The sequence below is a fragment of the Periophthalmus magnuspinnatus genome, chromosome 5, assembly GCF_009829125.3.
Source record: "Periophthalmus magnuspinnatus isolate fPerMag1 chromosome 5, fPerMag1.2.pri, whole genome shotgun sequence".
Lineage (NCBI taxonomy): Eukaryota > Metazoa > Chordata > Actinopteri > Gobiiformes > Gobiidae > Periophthalmus > Periophthalmus magnuspinnatus.
This window is the reverse complement of record NC_047130.1, coordinates 23,237,784-23,258,785: the sequence shown is the minus strand read 5'-3', so window position 1 is coordinate 23,258,785 and position 21,002 is coordinate 23,237,784. Positions and strand designations below refer to the sequence as shown.

Genomic DNA, 21,002 nt, shown 5'->3' with positions numbered 1-21,002 from the left:
GTCTTGAAGTCACTTGTTGCGTTGTGAATGTTGGTACACTTGTTTGAACTGTTGGTGAAGATGTCTGTGATGTAATTGTGGAAGATTTTTGTGCAGTCGTTGACGTACCAGAAGCCGTAGATGGTCTTTGACTTGTTGCTTGAGGAGTTGCCGTGCTCACAAATGTGGTTGCTGGAAGAGATGTTTGTGATGAATGACTGGTCATGCTTGTGGAATATGGACTTGATGTCTCTACATTGACAGATGTATGGATAGATTGTGTAGACAGCTGAGTGGTTGGTCTTGAAGTCACTTGTTGCGTTGTGAATGTTGATGTTGGCACACTTGTTTGAACTGTTGGTGAAGATGTTTCTGATGTAATTGTGGAAGATTTTTGTGCAGTCGTTGACGTACCAGAAGCCGTAGATGGTCTTTGACTTGTTGCTTGAGGAGTTGCCGTGCTCACAAATGTGGTTGCTGGAAGAGATGTTTGTGATGAATGACTAGTCGTGCTTGTGGAATATGGACTTGATGTCTCTACATTGACAGATGTATGGATAGATTGTGTAGACAGCTGAGTGGTTGGTCTTGAAGTCACTTGTTGCGTTGTGAATGTGGATGTTGGCACACTTGTTTGAACTGTTGGTGAAGATGTCTGTGATGTAATCGTGGAAGATTTTTGTGCAGTCGTTGACGTACCAGAAGCCGTAGATGGTCTTTGACTTGTTGCTTGAGGAGTTGCCGTGCTCACAAATGTGGTTGCTGGAAGAGATGTTTGTGATGAATGACTGGTCGTGCTTGTGGAATATGGACTTGATGTCTCTACATTGACAGATGTATGGATAGATTGTGTAGACAGCTGAGTGGTTGGTCTTGAAGTCACTTGTTGCGTTGTGAATGTGGATGTTGGCACACTTGTTTGAACTGTTGGTGAAGATGTCTGTGATGTAATCGTGGAAGATTTTTGTGCAGTCGTTGACGTACCAGAAGCCGTAGATGGTCTTTGACTTGTTGCTTGAGGAGTTGCCGTGCTCACAAATGTGGTTGCTGGAAGAGATGTTTGTGATGAATGACTGGTCATGCTTGTGGAATATGGACTTGATGTCTCTACATTGACAGATGTATGGATAGATTGTGTAGACAGCTGAGTGGTTGGTCTTGAAGTCACTTGTTGTGTTGTGAATGTGGATGTTGGCACACTTGTTTGAACTGTTGGTGAAGATGTCTGTGATGTAATCGTGGAAGATTTTTGTGCAGTCGTTGACGTACCAGAAGCCGTAGATGGTCTTTGACTTGTTGCTTGAGGAGTTGCCGTGCTCACAAATGTGGTTGCTGGAAGAGATGTTTGTGATGAATGACTGGTCGTGCTTGTGGAATATGGACTTGATGTCTCTACATTGACAGATGTATGGATAGATTGTGTAGACAGCTGAGTGGTTGGTCTTGAAGTCACTTGTTGCGTTGTGAATGTGGATGTTGGCACACTTGTTTGAACTGTTGGTGAAGATGTCTGTGATGTAATCGTGGAAGATTTTTGTGCAGTCGTTGACGTACCAGAAGCCGTAGATGGTCTTTGACTTGTTGCTTGAGGAGTTGCCGTGCTCACAAATGTGGTTGCTGGAAGAGATGTTTGTGATGAATGACTGGTCATGCTTGTGGAATATGGACTTGATGTCTCTACATTGACAGATGTATGGATAGATTGTGTAGACAGCTGAGTGGTTGGTCTTGAAGTCACTTGTTGCGTTGTGAATGTGGATGTTGGCACACTTGTTTGAACTGTTGGTGAAGATGTCTGTGATGTAATTGTGGAAGATTTTTGTGCAGTCGTTGACGTAACAGAAGCCGTAGATGGTCTTTGACTTGTTGCTTGAGGAGTTGCCGTGCTCACAAATGTGGTTGCTGGAAGAGATGTTTGTGATGAATGACTGGTCATGCTTGTGGAATATGGACTTGATGTCTCTACATTGACAGATGTATGGATAGATTGTGTAGACAGCTGAGTGGTTGGTCTTGAAGTCACTTGTTGCGTTGTGAATGTGGATGTTGGCACACTTGTTTGAACTGTTGGTGAAGATGTCTCTGATGTAATTGTGGAAGATTTTTGTGCAGTCGTTGACGTACCAGAAGCCGTAGATGGTCTTTGACTTGTTGCTTGAGGAGTTGCCGTGCTCACAAATGTGGTTGCTGGAAGAGATGTTTGTGATGAATGACTGGTCATGCTTGTGGAATATGGACTTGATGTCTCTACATTGACAGATGTATGGATAGATTGTGTAGACAGCTGAGTGGTTGGTCTTGAAGTCACTTGTTGCGTTGTGAATGTGGATGTTGGCACACTTGTTTGAACTGTTGGTGAAGATGTCTGTGATGTAATCGTGGAAGATTTTTGTGCAGTCGTTGACGTACCAGAAGCCGTAGATGGTCTTTGACTTGTTGCTTGAGGAGTTGCCGTGCTCACAAATGTGGTTGCTGGAAGAGATGTTTGTGATGAATGACTGGTCATGCTTGTGGAATATGAACTTGATGTCTCTACACTGACAGATGTATGGATAGATTGTGTGGACTGCTGAATTGTTGGTGTTAATGTCACTTGTTTTTTACGTATGGATGTTGGCACTGTTGAAAATGTTGTTGGGCCAGATGTCACTGATGTGAAAGTTGAGGGTTGATGACTTGTTGCTTGAGGAGGTGTTGTGCTTACAATTGTGGTTGCTGGAAGAGATTTTTGTGAAGAATGACTAATTGTTGTTTAGACTATGGACTAGATAAAGAATATTCATGTATTGGTATCTTTTTTGTGGACTGATAAGTGGTTGGTAATAATGATTATTTTTCTGGTATTTAGTATAAAATGTATCATGTAAGTACAACAGTATTTTAGGTTTTAATCAATGCAAACTACAAAATTGAAATACAGTTTGTTAATAATTGAAATTTCCTTCCTTTTAAAAAACTGCTCAACTGATTTTGTCCAGCTGGCACAGCCTCTTTATAGTGGCATTGTACTTAAACAAGCAGCAGATTTTCATTCACAGTGTTTTTATGTTAACATTCACAAATCTTTTATTTAAAGCAAATAAAAGTCAATTATGTGCATTATATCCCCTTTGAACAAATGTGATACTGGAGTACTAATATAAAAACAATTAAATTATCTTCCTTTTGCCTGCCCTGTGTTGGCAAAGCAACCGAAGATGTTATCAGTATCAGTCTGACCAAACAGACGTACTGTCTTTTCATATTATAGGTACTCATTGGATACATTCACAATGTAGCAGTGAAAGGAAGAGAAATAAGCCCTTTTTTAACACAATAAGAATGGGTCAATTGTTGAGGACAAATTTTTCATTATATTAACATTTATTTATTGTAAGCATCTGTATTCATGGTTACAGCTGCAATAGGAGCTATACGGACACATTTTGTAAATATTTTTTTCTCCAGGCATAACCTTTCAATGAATATCAATGTGTTGGCATTCTCTCCAACATGAATCTAAATTGTGATCACAAAAGGCCCAACGGTAATACCCTATATAAGCTGTGGCCCAATCACATATTTTATGGATTATTATTTTTGAGGCCCCAAAGGAGCCATCCACAGCCATTCTATGGGCCCTGGCCCTATGTTTAAGAATCACTGGCTTAAGATCAGCTTTAAGCATTTGATTTATGAATTTAAGAATTATGCTAACCACCGAACTGTGAATGTCTTATATTCGGTAGTCCTTCTCTGCATTTAACCCATCCTTTAAACAGTTCTGTTGTACAGCGATCAGGAAACCATCTCCATGATCTTGATGGGGGAAAACCAGAATAGAGTGGCTTTACAAATTCATGTATAATTCATTCAGTCCATATGGTGGTAAGCTACTACTGTAGCCACAGTTGCCCTGGGGTAGACCATGAGAAGCAAAACTGCCAAACTGCATCATCAACCCTTTGGCCAACACCAATCATTCACACACCACATTCACATTAGGAAAGGTGGGTGAAGTGTCTTGCTTAAGGACACAATGACTGTATGGACTGCAGCCACACTGTGGCACCTGGTCTTCCTAGTACCCTTAATATTCCCATCCCAGTACTAACTAATTTTAGTTTGCTTCTGAGACAAAGTTGTAATGTTTCAAGGAGTTGTGGACAGAACAAAGGTGAATCTCAATATCAAAAAATATGATCTTAGAACAACAAATCTAAGACTACAGTACCAAAACATTTACTGTTTTTGTACACAGACATGACATACCTGACACATAATAGTAACTTTTTTTTAAACAACTAAACTTCAATTCAATTAGAGCTACATGCACACAGAACCAGGATCAGAAAAAAGAAAAACATATATAGTCTTACCTTCTGCAAAAAACAGTGATGAAAAGAAAATGCTGGTAGTTACAATGGTAACAGATATCTTCTTCCATTTTGTCGAGTCATAAATCCAGCATTTCATTTTCAAAAGTCTTCAAATTATCATCCAAATGGTATTGAATTCAGCACAGCTCCTCATCCATCAACGTGTAAACATACATAAAGCCAAATTACTTCAAAATAAATATTTTGTGCAATAACCGGTAACCTTTTTTTTTTTTTTTTGGTTTTGTTTTCTAGCGCTTGTCCACCATATAAACATATGTTTCCTAGTATCAAAAGCCTTTATAAGTATCATCAATGATCGACCAGTGAAGTGAGGCAGGTACAGCAGCACGCTCCTCCTTTGGCAAACCTTTGATGTGCCCCTCACGCCCTCACGTGTGTTAAGAAAAGGCCCACATCATAGTGACGTTGAAGCTGAGAACTCAAAATAGAGAAGGCATTAACACTCTCCAGCCAGATTATCAATTACACTTCATTAAATGGTCCTAAATGTAATTGTCCAATAAAATAAAACAATAAAGGGCATTACATCTTAAAAAGTATAGTCTTCCATAATTCATTTAGTCTTGACTCAAAGTGTCCTGTGTCAGGGCAAACTGTCCAAACACACAACCCAGAACAGAAGTTAGTTCAGTATTTTTTTCTTAATTCTTATTACAAAAACATGACTTTGACAAATAAGGATAAAAACATGACAGATGACAATGTAACTTTTCTGATGGTGTCTGCTATCTAGCTAGCATTCCAGGCAAAACATAACATGGAGACAAGCAGGTAGTGGACCCCATCAGAGAAAAAAAGAAGTGCTTTTAATTTAGCATCACTGAGCAAATAGACTATGTAAAAAACTATGCCATCATGATAAAATAGCCACATACATCCACAACATTACTATTTATAGACCATGTATATGATAAAGAGTTAAAGTGAAATTAGCACTCTTTAAAAAAGTTAATCATCACAGTTGATAAAACTTTCAGTAACTCCACCTGTGTGTACTTTTGATTGTATCAATATAACACAGAAGCTAGAGGCCCACAGAAGCAGGTTTATACATTTGCTTGTAATAAAGGCATATATAAACATGTAAAGGGTTGTATAAAGCTTTTAAAACTATTGTAATATTATGTGTTTCTGATGACTCACAATGTTCTTTCTTTTGTGTTTAGCTGAGAACCATAATCATCAGTCAGCAGAACGAAAAACAGCCTAGTAATTTATTAATTCATTAATCTCCTAAGAAACTATTTCTGTAGACATGACAACATATGAAGCAATATTGATCTCTGAACTATTTTAAGATTAACTTTTGTTTCTTTCAAACTGAAGGGTGTTGTCAAGGGTGACCTGGCACAGATAAGTAGCTTTTATCAACCCCTGCTTTGACGTACGGCATACATATGGATGTGTTTGAAATAAGCATCTGTAAATATTCCACAAAGTTATGGAAAATCTCTGTATATTCAATCATCTTAAATTATGTATAAATTATAAATGGAAATAAAATCTCTACTGTAACCTTATGAAGCACACCCACTTTTGCCCTAGACTTTCCTTGAGAATGTTTCCTTGTCAGAACTTCCTGATAAACATGTGCCCATACAAAAGCACAAGATTGTTCAGAAAAGACAGCGGCAAAGTGACGGGGTTGAATAAAGTGAAACAATATTTTTATTTAAATGTTACCATTTCAAGGCAGATTTAGCAATAAACAGGATTAAAGTGAATCAGTACAGAGAACACAGCATTTTATACAATATGTAAATGTTATCAAAATCAAAAGTTCTGAAAATGTACTTTAATTAAAAAAAAAGAGATGATGATATGATTAATTGTCAGAATATGCCATATTTAAACATTACCTTAAGTTTTGAATGGGGTCATGTGTCTTTAAAATATGTAACGGTGGAAATGTATATATAACATTGTTGTGACATCCTTCCATAGCACAGTCCCACAGAAGACATCTATTGATGCTTTTCTCATCATTGTTCCTCTTCTTTTTCCGTGGAGGGCTCTATCTGTGCTGCCTGTGCTCTGCGGCGCTCTGCTTCTGTCACAGTCATTGGATGTAGAGGAAAGAATCCAGCTAAACCTGGATTAGACACGTACAAAAATGCATCAATCAATTTAAAGGTTAGAAACGTCACTTCATATCTCCTTTAGATCAACAGTAATGAATCTATTTTTTGTCATATGGTAGTATTGAAAGAAAAGGGTGTAGGTCGATTGCTTACAGCTATTACACAAGTATTTGTCATCTTTTGACTCACAAGGCGTAACTTAGAAGTACATTTATGAACATTCACCTTTGATAAACACATTGAAATCATTGCCACAATTCAATAAAAACATAGTAATAAAATGGTCAGGTTAAGAGCACACACCTAGCAGCTTGGCCACAGGTTTTGTTGCATGGGCACCACAGCCAATCCAGTACTTTATGCGATCATAGTTGAAGCTCACGAGTTTCTCATTGTAGATATTGGGTAGAGGGTCATAAGTCCCCAACTGTTCGATGTATTTACCGTCCCTGGCTCTTTTGTTGAATGCAGCCACAATTCGGTAGAAGGGTCTGTTTGCCTGCTTGTGACCAGCAAGAGCCAGCCGGATGACCACATAACCTCCGTGGTACTTTTTCAGAAGGAATGACGCTGCAAATAGTTAAAAAATAAAAGTAAAAAAGTAAATTGTAAACATTTTGAATATGAATATGCCGCAACATCTCCTTTAATCATTGCTCACTGACTCAAATAAATGCCAGTTTGGTTATTTATACTACAAAGGCATCGGCCGGTGTACACATCAGCATTTTTAAATGTACTTGGTTAACTTTTTGGCAGGGTGTCTAAACTTTTGTTTGTATTTTAAACCTTTTTTATTTGTAAAATTTCCAGTTCCTCAACACCACCCACACCAGGCCTTTTTTTTTAAATTTGTGGCTGCTTTTACACTTTGGCCTATGCCTCTTGATGTGTCTCACATGAAAGAGAGCAGCTCTAAAGACACTAAACAGAAAATACACAGGTTTATTATACTTTGAATTTGATGAATCAAATGTTCACATTTAATGTAACGCAATAAAGTACCATTCATATTTATAACTATGCTCATGGATTTATGCAGTAGTTGACTAAAAGAGGGCTGTGGCATCTAACAATGTCCATGTGGAAAGACTTCGAGTAAAAACAAGACTGAGAGACACAGCATCAAACCACAAAGACAGTAAAACTAAGGAGTACATTTTAAAAAATGTTTTATTTTAATAATGTATTATTAAGAATTGCCCTACATTTGACTCATAATTAAATCCCAATGGGGAAACCTGTCAGAAGCAGTGCAATGCCTGGGGACGCATTTCAAGATCGAAAGCTGCACTCACAGCCAGGAGTACGTAGCTGGAGGATTAGCCTATTCTGCATGTTTTTGAAAGTTTTTGATACTTACATAGATGGACCATGATGCTTGGATAACACTTCTGCGGAGGAAGAAAACGTTAAATTTGATTATTCACAAGCTAAAAAATGGCTAGTTTTTATTTTAATGTAACATTTAAAGTTTTAATTGCTTATACTGCTATACGAGAATGTACACACTAGTAAAAGATATGCATAGAAAAAAAAATCTAATGAGTTTTATTTTCAAAGCTCAGAGATAATGGCACAAAATGTAACTGTAAATGCATAACTTGTCAACATGTCCAAAGATATCATAGATTGCAGCATTATAACTAACTTCTGGACTGAAGTTTAATCAAAATCTCAATTGCAGCAATACAGTGTTGTTTGTCCCCTTATGTAAAGCGTTTTTTGGCATCTTGAAAAGCACTATACAAATGTTACTTGTCAAAACTTACTGATAAAGAGTATTTACTTTTTGCATATCAATCTTTGGTACTCATTAGTCTCTGTCAATCTCTGGTAAACAAATGAGTGTTATTATTTATGGCCAAGTGGTAAGTTAAATAATATATGATTCTAAAATACGTTAAACTATCCAACAACTAACCTAAAATAAGTAAACTTTGATTTGGTGGCTAGATCAGTACTGTCTGATATTTCACTGACGTCTATGTTGACATTTTAGCGAAGGGCTTACAGGTATGCAGCTAGCGGAAAAACACAAAACAATAGTCTAATGAAGCTTTCCAAAAATATTCACATGTATATTAAAATAGGGAACATACCTATTCAATTTTGCTGGACGGGCCGCATGAATCAACGCTGTTTTATTGAATATCTTTGACAAATTTGTCCAAATGTGACTCACTAGTGCGCAGCCATGTTGACACCGGATGTGACGTACCAGGAAAGTCTTCTTTGAAACGTTACTGCGTCTATTATGCTGCATTACTGCCCCCTTCAGGTTATCATTTCATTATTTAAATAAGTACAATCCAATCTCGATTAAATGACAATGACCTACCATAGTTTCCTTCTTGTACGTAAAAGTAAAAACAGTCGTTACTTTCTGTTGATTGCATGGTCCTGCCTGTCTGTGTGATGCATTAGTCAGATCCAATGAAAGTAATGTACAGTACTGAGCTTTGGCCACTAGATGGTGGTGTTGTTCTACTGTGCAGCGCTTTCCACACGAGAAAATCCACAAACTATTTTACGAAAGGATAAACACGTAAAATAAAATAAAATAAAATAAAATTAATTAATCAATAAATACAATAAATAAATAAAATAAATAAATTAATAAATTGAAAAAAAAGATCATATTTTACTACTAGTTAATCATTTAAGCGTACTAAAAGAATTAATGCATTTGAGAAAATAAGAGGAATGTATTAAACAATGATTTCATTCAAATAATAAAGTTTGCCTATTATTTGGCATGTGGCTTTGCAGAGTTGTTGAGTGAATTGCTTGAATTTGCTGCTCTTCACAGCAAAGACTGATGTGAAACAGGGACAAATATTGCCAATGCATTCATGTGATGTTTTCGGAAACCAGAGATAATTTGAGATCACATTGGCTAAACATTTAAAGCCCTAAGGTAAACTTAGACATTTTTTAGATTGAGAACCATGCATTTTTAAATTAATTTACAAAATAAATAAATAAATAAATAAAAAACTTTCAGGTTAATGCTTTGCTGTGTGTCATTTCAACATCAAGATTTTATTACGTCCAGATTGAATAAATATATTTTTGTTATTTTATATTTACTAGTACTCAACCTTCCGGAAACCAGGATTTTACCGAAGAATCACCCTACAGCAGTGATGAGCAGCACCTGAGCCGTGGCCTGGATTCCCCCTGTGCTGTAATAGTGACCACCTCTGTTTTGGTACTCTACTTATTGTTTATTTACATTATTACTTGTCATTGTTTGTTATTATACATTACAAAATTCCATACATTACAAAACTAAGGAAAATGACACATGCATATATTGTGGGTAATTTATTTGTGTTATTCTCCCTACAATTTTAAAACAAGGCTTCTAGGCTAACGTAAATTTAAATAAAAGGGTCAATGGTCAAATTTATATCGTGCCTTTTTACTCATTCACACATCCACACTCTCGCACACACACAAAGGTAGTGGAGATAAAACCTTTGACTTATTTCTGTTATTTTTTGAGCCAAACTGACTAACTGTCCTTAAGCCAGACACTTTACACACCTGACCTATTCACTGCTTTCGGCTTCTTGTTCATAGGTGACATTTTAAGCACTTGGGTCCATACAAAAAATATAATATTTTATTTTTAATTGTTAATGGCTTTGGGTTTGGCAATGCCGAAGGATTTTCATCACTCTGAAATCCATGGATATTTGAATGTGGTGTGTGCATGAGTTATTGGTGGTGGTTGGAGCTGCTGTTGGCACAGATTGGCATCCATGTTTCCATCACTCCGCCCTAGGGCAGCTGAATCAACAGTGATTTAGCATAGGACTTATTAGGGTATTTTAATAATATTTTGTTATGAATCGTTAATCACCACAGCAACGGTCCTCATTTTCATCATTCAGAAACCTGTGGATATCTGATTTCAGGTCGGCAGCAGCTTGACTTGTATCTAGTCCAGCCACAGTGGAAACTTCTTGAATCCATGGCAGTGAGCAGGGCCCCAGCCGAGGCCCGGGCTCCTCCTCCTGTTGGAACATGATGATTTCACACCCCTGTTGTGTAAAGCTTGTATTTCCTGAGTGTATGTGTCTGTGTGTGACAAACACATGGTTTTCTGCAACGAGAGGTCACTGAAGACGCAAAAAAGAGACAGAGCCTTGTTTGAAATTCTGAAAATATCCCACTGTCCCTGTGTGACTCTTCATACAGGGTGGGTTTTTTAACTGATTATGGGCAGATAACACCGTCAAGCATTCCTACAATTAAGGCTGTTACTACTGTTTTTAATGGTGGCTTTTAACATTCGTGTCCTCTATATCCATGAGTTTCAGAATGATGAAAAATGAGGACTGTCACCATAGCAATTAACATTTCAAAACAAAATATTATATCTTTTGATTGTTGTACCATCCTCAAAATGACACCATTCTGCAAGAAGCCATGAACCGAGAATATATTTGAAACATCCGAAAAACTTGCTGGAGTTTTACTTACTTTATGTATCAAAACTAAACCTACCTTAATTAGTTGATTTATTTTCCATTTCACTCATGTTTATTACTTTCTTTCATGCATTTCTATTAAGGTTGTTCCAGTAGGCCTTAGATGAGTCCTGGACAATGAACCATCACTGACAGACCAGGCAAGTCTTTCTCAAACTCAAGAACAAAAGAACAAAAGAACAGATGCCCTGCCACCTTGTGTTGAAACATTGTATTACACTTGTCTAATTGATTTCACTAATAATGCTTTACTAAAATCCAGATTGAGTTTCAAAAGCTTGAACATTACTGTGGGCTACTAGTCACTGAAGCATGTCTGACTCAATAGTTTAGTATAGTAAGATTAATAGCACAGTGTCTAGAAGATGCATCAGTGTTGTATTGAATCTTAGATAATAGACTTTAGACATTTTTGTATTTCAATATAATTATGAAAATGCCTTATGTCAGTCTGGACATAAACCCATCAGGCATAAATTAGGACAAAATCAAGACTAAGCGAGACAGAATTAGATCTATATTGAGACTTAACCATGGATAAGGTGGTTGTTTAATGATTAACCTGAAAAAGGATAAAAACGTGAACTGATTTGTCTCTAAATCCAACAAATATTCAAACTGCAGACCATCAGAGGCAACTCATATACAGTACATACACCACAGTTTGAGAAACACACTTTTATGTCTTTATGTCACTTCTTTAAACGATCTTAACATCAGTGGTGGAAGAAGTACTCATTAAAAAAAAAACAAAAAAACAAACAAAAAACACTCAAGTAAAAGAAAAATTATCATGCGAAAAAAATCTACTTAAGTAAAAATATTGCCATTTAAAAATGTACAGAAAGAGTAAAAATTAAAAGTATTTTGCACATATTTTGAGGTCTTATAAAGCTTCAAATGTAGTGATTTTGATGAAGATTTCTGCTGAATTTTGTTCAGTAGAAACAATTCAATCAGCTGTTTTTATTTATATATTTTAATTTGCTCAAACTACAGACTTGTTCAAATAAACCCCTCGGCCTTTTCATCACATTTCAAACTATAATGAAAAATACTTTTACTTTTCAGTCCTGTTCAAAAAATGCAATGGAGTAGAAAGTACAGATACTGCTCTCAAATGCAGTGAAGCAAAAGTAAAAAGTATCCACACAGTTTTCTTATGTATAGATACGTAAAATCTGACCTTAAGAAACAGTACTTTACTACTTCTACATTCCACCACTGATTAAAATAATAAGTAATAATAGTAAAATGAAATTAATCATCAGTTTGATCATAAATATAGTGGTCAAGACGTCTATAGGACCATAATGTGACAAACAGTGACGCTGACAGTGTAAGTGACGCATGCAGCGGCTCCAGCACTTTGGGGAATTTCCAAGTTAGATTTTAAATAAGACCCCCAATTTGCCATACAATTTTACAAACCACAACATTTTACTGTCATACAAAAAGCCATTGCTGAAAATACTTTTAAACAAAGACTAAAATAGTACAGTGATAACTGATAAAAGAGACATGTCATGCACAGTGTCGTTTTCTTGTTTACCCTCCGAGTAATATTTCTAATTATACATGTCTGCAGTTTTATTTGGTTGTACTCAATGCACTGTAAGGTGCTCGGACAAATATGTATTCATGCGGCAGCACCACAATTACTGCAGGCAAGTTTGAGTGTCTTGCTCAAGGGCACTTCAACAACATGAAAATGAGATTGAGCTGTCATCCCTGCTGTAATTGGAAAAACGCTGTTGCTTTGTAAGAAAATGTTGCCCCGTGAACGTATAAAACTGATATTTCTCTACTTTTTCAGCCAAAGTAAAAGGAAAATTATGGAGAATTATTATTAAATGTGCACTAGACTCCTCCTCTTGACTGTCTCCATGGTGATGTTTTCGCTTTGCTTAGAATGTTCCACAGTACACAGCAGGCAAGAAGTTCTCAGGCCAGTAGATGAATACGACTTCTGGATGGGAATCGAAACGTTTTGATTTCAAAAACAGTGTCCAGATGACTAGTTCTGAAACCCAAACATGCAGAAAACCGATAAATACTGTACCTTCTGGGGTTATTTTACTATTTTTGATTGAGAAGATACAGAAGGCCTTGTTCAGATTAGGTATTGAATTTGCTTGAAAAATGGCACCATTCACTACTAGGCCTGACACCATGACAAATATTGAAGTGTGATATATTGTTGATGTGAATATAGACGATAAACGATAATGACATGATAGTCGTAAAGCAAAATGTCCCCTAAAAACTATTCTGAATTGTTCAACTGTATGAGCTGCAGTTTGTGTCTATAATGAGTCCTGGAAGTTATTAATTCAACCTTTTACAGTTCAAATCTTGTTGAACTGTTTACCCAAAAGTACCCACGATAATAGTGTTCATAGAATAGCAGATAGAAGAGGTGCTGGGTGTTGTCAAGTCTAACGCTGATACCTTGAGTTGTAATAGAAGTGCTCAGTTTAAAGCTAGAAATTAAGGTAAACTCTTCTATTTATTTGAAATGGCATGGGATATACCAAAAGAAGGTTGAGTTGTGAAGTGAATACGAGTGAATATGTTTCTCCATTTGTGTGAATTCAACCTTCCTTTGCTATTTAAACTCTATTCTAGTGACCGGCTGAAACTGTCAGGTATGAAAATAAACTAAACCTTTGTCTGAGAAAGTAATCTGTTAAAATAAATGAACGGAAGACCAGATGAAGCTCACTGGACTGGACCAAGGGATTACACAAATATCTCATATATGTAAATAAAACCACGGTGCTGTTTAGAAATTAAAACATGCCATTCAATGTATGATGTGTTCCACTAAATTGAATCGCCATAATCATAAACTGAACCTAATCTAAATCAGATCTAAGTGACTTATTCAATCCCACTATCCAAACACACACTCGCAACTTTAATTGAACAGAATAACTGGATTACTTGCATGTTAGTGGAAGGGATTTGAACATTTCTGGATTTCTGGTGTTTTAGCGTCTCTCATTTGGCTAACCGGACAAACTACTTATCACAATACAGCGGACAAAGGACTTTCTTCTCCAGATGCAACTCGGGGAGGAGGAGGAGAGACGCGTCAATGTGTTATGACCGGGCTTTCTGAGGAAAACATCTCCAAATGAATAGAGGCCTTACACACTTAGGCAGCAGACCGAATGCATCTTACATGGTAAATCAGCAATGCGTGATTATGTGAACGGTAACAGTGATTCTGCTTGTGGCCTAGGCTCTCGTGAGGACCCCATGCTCCTCGGGATAGCAAGACAAGTTGTTCCTCTCCTAATCTCCTGTGACAGTTGAGTTAGAGACGCTAAGATGGCCAGAGATATATATTCTTACTGAGAAAAAAATCCCTCGTTCGACATCAACAAGCTCGCTCCACATAGACTTAGACCTGCAAGATGTCTGAATTTAATTGAATTATGCGGAAGACGCCGCTAATGTCTTAAACACACTTTACTTTCCCTTGTGTTATGTAGGTTCAGTGCTCACTACCTTTGTTAAGACGATTTTGCAGTCATGGCTGAGGCCCAGTTATTACAGTACTATCATTACATTTGCTTTGGTTGTAATTAGGGGTTCACGAATTAAGAAAAACAGCGTAGTGTGACGTATTTCCACATGGTTTTGAGGCCAGTTGAGGTCAATTTATGCAGTCGGGCAATTTTAGGCTAGTTAACTGATGGCATTAAACATATCTATCTTCACGGGACAGGCGCAAACTTTGTATTTTCTAGTAATAAAACATCTCTAATTGAAAAAAAACACAGTTACACAGTGCAACCTTAACCTAAACCACTTGCTCAGAATGTCCCAGGACGAGAGGGCTAACCACTCTGCCACTATGCCATTAAAATTGCCAGTAAACTCCAAATATTCTCAATGCCAAGTCATTTGAAGCCATGCTAAATATGTAGTACTACCAAGAGTACTTCTAACTGAGCACATGCTTTACTCCACACTAGTTTTACCTGACTATACATATATTTAATGACTTCCTCCTCTGTAGCTTCGATTAAAAAAATTCCATTTGGCTAGTTGGATTACTCGCCAAATTACAAATCTGTAATCTGTGAATTTCTTGGGTATGAAAAATGCAAATGCTACAAAAACATAAGAAATTGAATCTGGTCTCTGTGTTAACCGCTCAATTACAACAGCCTCTTTAACGGCTTAAAACGTTTTCTGCCACTTACTTTTGACCACCATTGCTCCATCATGTAATACATTTTCTAAGGTAGATTATCAAGGGAAGAACTGACCCATGTGTTTGCTTAAGCTCAAAAGAATCCACTATCAGTTTAGTAGCTCCATTTGCAAAACCATAGCTCATTTCTCATCATATACCAAATACTTGTAATTTTCTGAGCTAACAGCCATGTTCCTGTGCTGGCATAATTCATGTCTCACATAACACAGTGGTTTGCTGGCCTTTTTAAATGGAGGATTCCTCAAACGGCGTCTGAATAAGTGGCAAATGAGTGGTTTTCACAGAATTGCAATGGATGTTCTGTGAATACAAGTAGATTTACTTTCTTAACGTCGTGTTCTATGTGTTCTGTGTTCTAGATGAAACTACTTTACGTCTTTTATGAAACGGTGGGAGCCTAAATGTTCATTATAAGCACGTTGATTTTGTTGTAGTTTCAGGATTATTATTATTTTTTTACCAGCTCCAACCAGTGCATAAGTTATAGTGTCATTGGGCAAGACACTTCACTCATATATGTATAAATGTGACGCTTGTGAGTTTTTGGTGGACGACGGCACAGATTGGCAGCCTCTCTTCCATCAGTCTGCCCCGGGACAGTGTCTAATTAACTATATGTGTTTTTGCTTCAATCATCTGTTCACTGAAGTCTAAGTTTAGCGACAGTACACTCACTTGGCTGGGCATACAGGTACGCAAAGAACTCAACAGAACGCACTTAAAGATGGGATTGAACCACTAACCTTAATAATAATTGTGTAATAAGACAGATAATTAATGTAACTTACCATTACTGCTGCTATCTACCATAAAACATAAAGTAAAAGTATGTATATCAGTACTTTCAAAGGACAAACTGGTCAAATTTCACTTACACTTTCATATAACTTTGAGATAGCGTCCCATCGCAAACATCTTATCTACGCCATGCGTCACAGCTAAAGTATTTTCAATCATCGAACATCGCTTTTACATACATAACCCTAAACATTGATTACATTTGAACCACAATATTGCACAAGGCCGTATCTACAGCTTTTCTTGAAAATTTTGGTTAACACTTAAAGATACTTAATAGGTATGAGTAAAGCACATTATCCTTTACCAAGTGTCAGTTTTATGATGTTTAAAGCCAAAGAAACTGTCTGTGTCTCGTACCCCGAGCTGAGCGGTCCACAGAATAAAGGCTCTTTTGAATCGGAGGTGCCGTGTGACTGTGTGTGCTTGTGTGTGTGTGTGTATGTGTGTGTTTGTGTGTGCGCTTTGTGCCGCCCTTGGCTTTTTTAAGCTTCTGTGTCCAGCCTGCGCACAGATAGACGTTATGGTTTGAGCAGCACCTAATGGGGAGACAGCATTCAGTCACAGATGGGGGTCAAGTGATCCGGCTTCTCTGGAAGGAGCTTTCAGATGCCTCGCGCTGAGACTAATTGTGATAGCATGCAAAATGAAGGCATTACTTTTATGTTCATTAACAAAGAGGACTTTTCTTCCCCTCATGCCTCCACCCGCAGATTTGTCTACTCTTGATTAGGGCAAAAATGCCTTGTGTTCTTTGAAATAAAGGACATGTGGTTCCTGGTCTAACCCAACTACAGCTGCAGCAAAACAGCCTGATAAATGTTTTCGTTTCTGAAAATATTTCTTATTAACTTGTATGAGTTTAGGGCACGTTCACACTTGTCCTGGTTTGGCCTTGGTTTGGGCTCAGTTTGAGTCCTAATGTGGATTTATTTTGGTTTTGCTCTAGTCCTGATTTAATCCTGTGTTTGTCATAGTTAAGTTCCAAGTTTAGTCTTAGTTTTGTCCCAGTTTTGATGGGGTGTTTGTGTAAGTGTGTTAGATATATATACACTAAATATATCTAACACAACACACTTAATAACTGTATCTCTTCCTTTCAGTAATTTGCACGAACACTTACATTAACTTAACATCAATATTACAATAACTGCCTGTGGTGATTAATGGTATATTGTGAGTCAGTATATTAATGAAGAAAAATGTCTCACTGAACTGTCAGTGTTCAGAATGTTCAATTTATTACAGGTACAAAAGATATGAAGTAAAATAATATCTCACTGAAAGTTATAAAATGTTTAATTCATGTTAATTAATTAAATGGTCAGATACTTAACTGGTAATTAACTTGTGTTTTATTTTTTTGTTGAATTCATTCATTTTAAGCTCTGTGACTACTTAGACTGACTCCCTGAAAATGTTGTTTTTGTGAATTTCTTTGTCATTTTTATTGTACGAATGTAGATCTGATAAAATTCCATTGCTAAACATGTATTAACGCTTCAAAAACATTACCTCACAGACTAATATGCATATGCTGCAGCCGTTAAGCTTTCTCTTGTGAAATCTCGTTTGTCTCACTGATTCCATGTCCATTGCATATGGAGTAGAAGTATGAGTATTGACGATGAATAGCTGTTGGACGGCTTTTTGAAGATCAGTCCAAATACTTCCTCTTAGAGCCACTTTGATGTACAAGTATTCAAACGTTTGTATCAAAAGTCTTACATTTACCGCCCTAAATGTTTCGTCTTGGATAATAAGTCAATTGCTATTCCACTTAAACGTTTGTATTCAGGCGTTCCTAAAAAGTCCTAATAATTATTCTGCAGAGGTGGGACAAGCTGTGACTTGGACTTGACTCAGACTTGAGTCACTGTTTTGAGGACTTGAGATTTGACTTGATAAAATGGACTAAGACTTGGAACTTGACTGGGACTTGAAGGTCGGTGACTCGGGACTTGCCTTGACTTGAGACGACTTGATGCTCCTCAAAATAAATGTTATTTTTAGAAAAACCTTTTGTTTATACTTCGGTGCTAAAGAAAAAAAAATGGAACATGTCGCTCCCCACATCTCTATTTGTTACTGTGGATGTAACAACTGAAACACTGTGATATTGTATCAACAACTGTCTTACATCACAATAAACTGTATTATAAGCTCCATTGCTTAAATGCACAGTGTTGCAGCAACAGACAGAGGGAACTACATAGACCATGATCCTTCACTCCATTTCAGTGCAGACCACATGAAAACAAAATAACTGTTATTAAGCACTTTGAAAAGTCTTTAAAAAGGAAAAAGCAGCACATCCACAGTCAAGCAGACTTGCAAAACAACGACTTGGTACGACCTCTCTGTTCTCTTTTTCTCTTTTCAGAATTTCCTGTTTGTGACTTGAGTGATTTTTAATATGAAAAATGTGTGTTTTGTACAAAATCATCATGTATATGTTCATATGTTCAAAGATATTATTACAAATATACAGTAGTTAGCTAACAGTTATCACTTTTAGTAGTACATTTTCTTTTACATTTCAAAAGTCAATGACACTATAGCCTAACATTTCAAAATAAAGTCAGTACTTAATCAAGTTTCCTGACGTTTTCAACATTAGAAGTATAGTACTACTTTAGTGGTGTTAAAGAGTGAGTTCTGTGTCAATATAAAACACCAATATACTCTTCAAAAGTATGAAAAAGTAGAAGTGAAAAAGTCCTTGCATCCAAAGCTACGGTAGTCTGTTTAAAAGTAATATTTTTTTTATTTTTTTTGCCTCTGATATCAATTGGGGTTCTGGCTTGTCAAACTGTAATTTCAAATCCCCCTGTACCAAGATGTAGGTGAACCACTCCTCTTTCCAAATGCAGCTGAATGTGCTATTGCCTTGTATCCTTTAACCTACTATATTCAACAGCAAGAAGTGAAAAAGTGTCCACCAATACTTATAGAAGTTTGATTAAAAGTAATATTGAGTGGCTGGATGGACTTTTGGACTGTATACTGTAAGGAGTCTTCTGGCTGCTCGGCTCTGCTCAGCCCCTCACTGGTCGCTTATGTGAGAGGACAAGTGGATTTGGCATGCACATCAGAGCGTGCTAGCCTAGCATTCTGCTCCTATCACATGCCACACACACAGACTCTCACACCGGCCCTCTGCAGTCCCCCGCTCGTGCAAAATGGATTGTAACACTGGCCACTGTAATAAAATGATGCCAGGAACCCACTGTATTCCTTTACACTGTGGATTGCTGGTGATTTGGGTGTCCGTGGAGCTTGTTACGACACCGAAAAGGAGTTGTACTGTTACATTGTGAGTTATCTGACAGCTGTGTGTGTGAGTCGTGTCCAGATGTTTTCAAGATGACCATTAGGTATTTATGTCTGAAATAGAAATTTACATTCTGCAAAGAAGCGGTTCTCAGTGTCAGATATTGGGCTAACGTCAGCATTCCCTGATCCTGATATGGTCTTAACGTTTTTTATTAATGCATTTAATGAAATCGTAGACCAACATGCGCCTAAAAGGAAAAATACAATGAAAAACTATGGCAATCCGCAAGTTTAATTAGAGAAAAGAATGCTGCCTGGGAAACTGCTCACAAAACTAGGTTGGATTTGGACTGGGCATCAGCAGTTAGAAAGGCAAAAAATCTACTTCATGTCTGCGTTGATAGAGAGTCACAGAAATCCGACAAAGTTCTGGAGGACAGTCAAATCCGTCTCAGATCCTTTAGTATTCATACATGACCAACTGATATTTTATTAGATTCTGGTATTGTAAATTCTAAAGAGGAAATATGTGATGTTTTCCATAGGCGTTTTATCTCTGCATGTGACGTTTGGATAATAATGGTCCTTCTGATCTTGATGATGTTGAGACTGACCCTCTATCAGATAATCACATTTCATCTTTAAGACACACTTAACACTTACATGCAGGTCTTAAATGCTCTCCACTCCATAGACCCAAAGAAGTCCACGGGAGCTGATGATCTTGAACATAGTTTTAATTTATCAATTCACATGGCATTTCTACCAGAATTATGGAAACAGCTCATGTTTTGCTTTTACGTAAGTGCGGGACAAGTAAAAATGTAAATAATTTCCAGCCAATATCTAAATTACCTTGTCTTACAAAAGTTTTAGAAACGTTAGTTGCAAATCAAGTTACAGTTTATTTAAATAAATGCTCAATTTTGAAGCCTTATTAGTCAGGTTTCAGAAAAGGACATAGTACTGTCACTGCAACAACAACAAAACAACAAAAGTTTTAAATTAAATGACATTTTCTCAGCCGTTGATGATAAACAAGATTGTGCAGCTCTGTTTATTGATTTAACTAAAGCTTTTGATTCAGTGGATCATGGAGTCGTCATATGGATTTGACAATGCTGCATGTAACTGATTCCAAAATTATGTTTCAAACAGAACCCAGGCAGTCGTAGTCAATGGGTTTAAATCAGATTTTCTAACTTTAAGTAAAGGAGTGCCCCAAGGCTCAATTTTGGGCCCCCTACTTTTTACTATTTTCATTAATTCTATTGGTCACAATTTAAAAGGAAGCCTCATTTATATGCAGATGACGCTGTTTTGCATGTATGTGCTCCCTCTGCTGAACAGATGCTTTTAAAATTGAAAAGATTTTAATGAAATTCAAAATTCCCTCACAAAAAAACATTTAAGTAACGTGCAAGCAACAAATCTTTATACGCTAAATAGTACATCCTTTGAAAGAGTCGACACTTATAAATATATTGGATTTTGGCTTGATGAAAACTTATCTCAGAATTATGTAACAGTTTAAAATCTAAATTATCACTTTATTACAGAGACAAATATTGTATCCCATTAAATTACAGAAAATAAATAGTGCAAGCAGCCTTCCTCTCTGTACTGGATTATGGGGATGTGGTACATTCAGACTTCAGACTCTGCTTTAAAACCGTTGGATCCACTATTTCACTCTTTATTTTACAGGTGATGGATCTGAAACTCATCACTGTTTCTCTGTGAAAAAGTGTGT

At 36.9% G+C, this 21,002-nt stretch overlaps 2 protein-coding genes across 3 annotated transcripts; both read right to left on the bottom strand.

Moving 5' to 3' along the window:
- Positions 1 to 408: 408 nt before the first annotated feature.
- Positions 409 to 4,617, bottom strand: LOC117371270 (uncharacterized). 2 transcript variants are annotated; one of them, XM_055221958.1, is made up of 3 exons: positions 4,338 to 4,617; positions 2,104 to 2,451; positions 409 to 1,881 (listed from the first exon to the last, which is right to left on the bottom strand). In XM_055221958.1, the coding sequence occupies exons 1-3, from the start codon at positions 4,403 to 4,405 to the stop codon at positions 483 to 485; spliced, it is 1,815 nt and encodes a 604-aa protein (XP_055077933.1). In that variant the 5' UTR covers positions 4,406 to 4,617; the 3' UTR covers positions 409 to 482. The 2 variants fall into 2 exon arrangements, with proteins under 2 accessions (XP_055077933.1, XP_033822803.2); XM_033966912.2 differs by having other exon boundaries at positions 409 to 2,451.
- Positions 4,618 to 5,999: 1,382 nt separating this feature from the next.
- Positions 6,000 to 8,659, bottom strand: mrps16 (mitochondrial ribosomal protein S16). The gene is made up of 4 exons (XM_033966573.2): positions 8,545 to 8,659; positions 7,806 to 7,836; positions 6,746 to 7,012; positions 6,000 to 6,453 (listed from the first exon to the last, which is right to left on the bottom strand). Exons 2-4 carry the CDS (start codon positions 7,816 to 7,818, stop codon positions 6,344 to 6,346), a joined length of 390 nt encoding a protein of 129 aa, XP_033822464.1. The 5' UTR covers positions 7,819 to 7,836; positions 8,545 to 8,659; the 3' UTR covers positions 6,000 to 6,343.
- Positions 8,660 to 21,002: the final 12,343 nt, after the last annotated feature.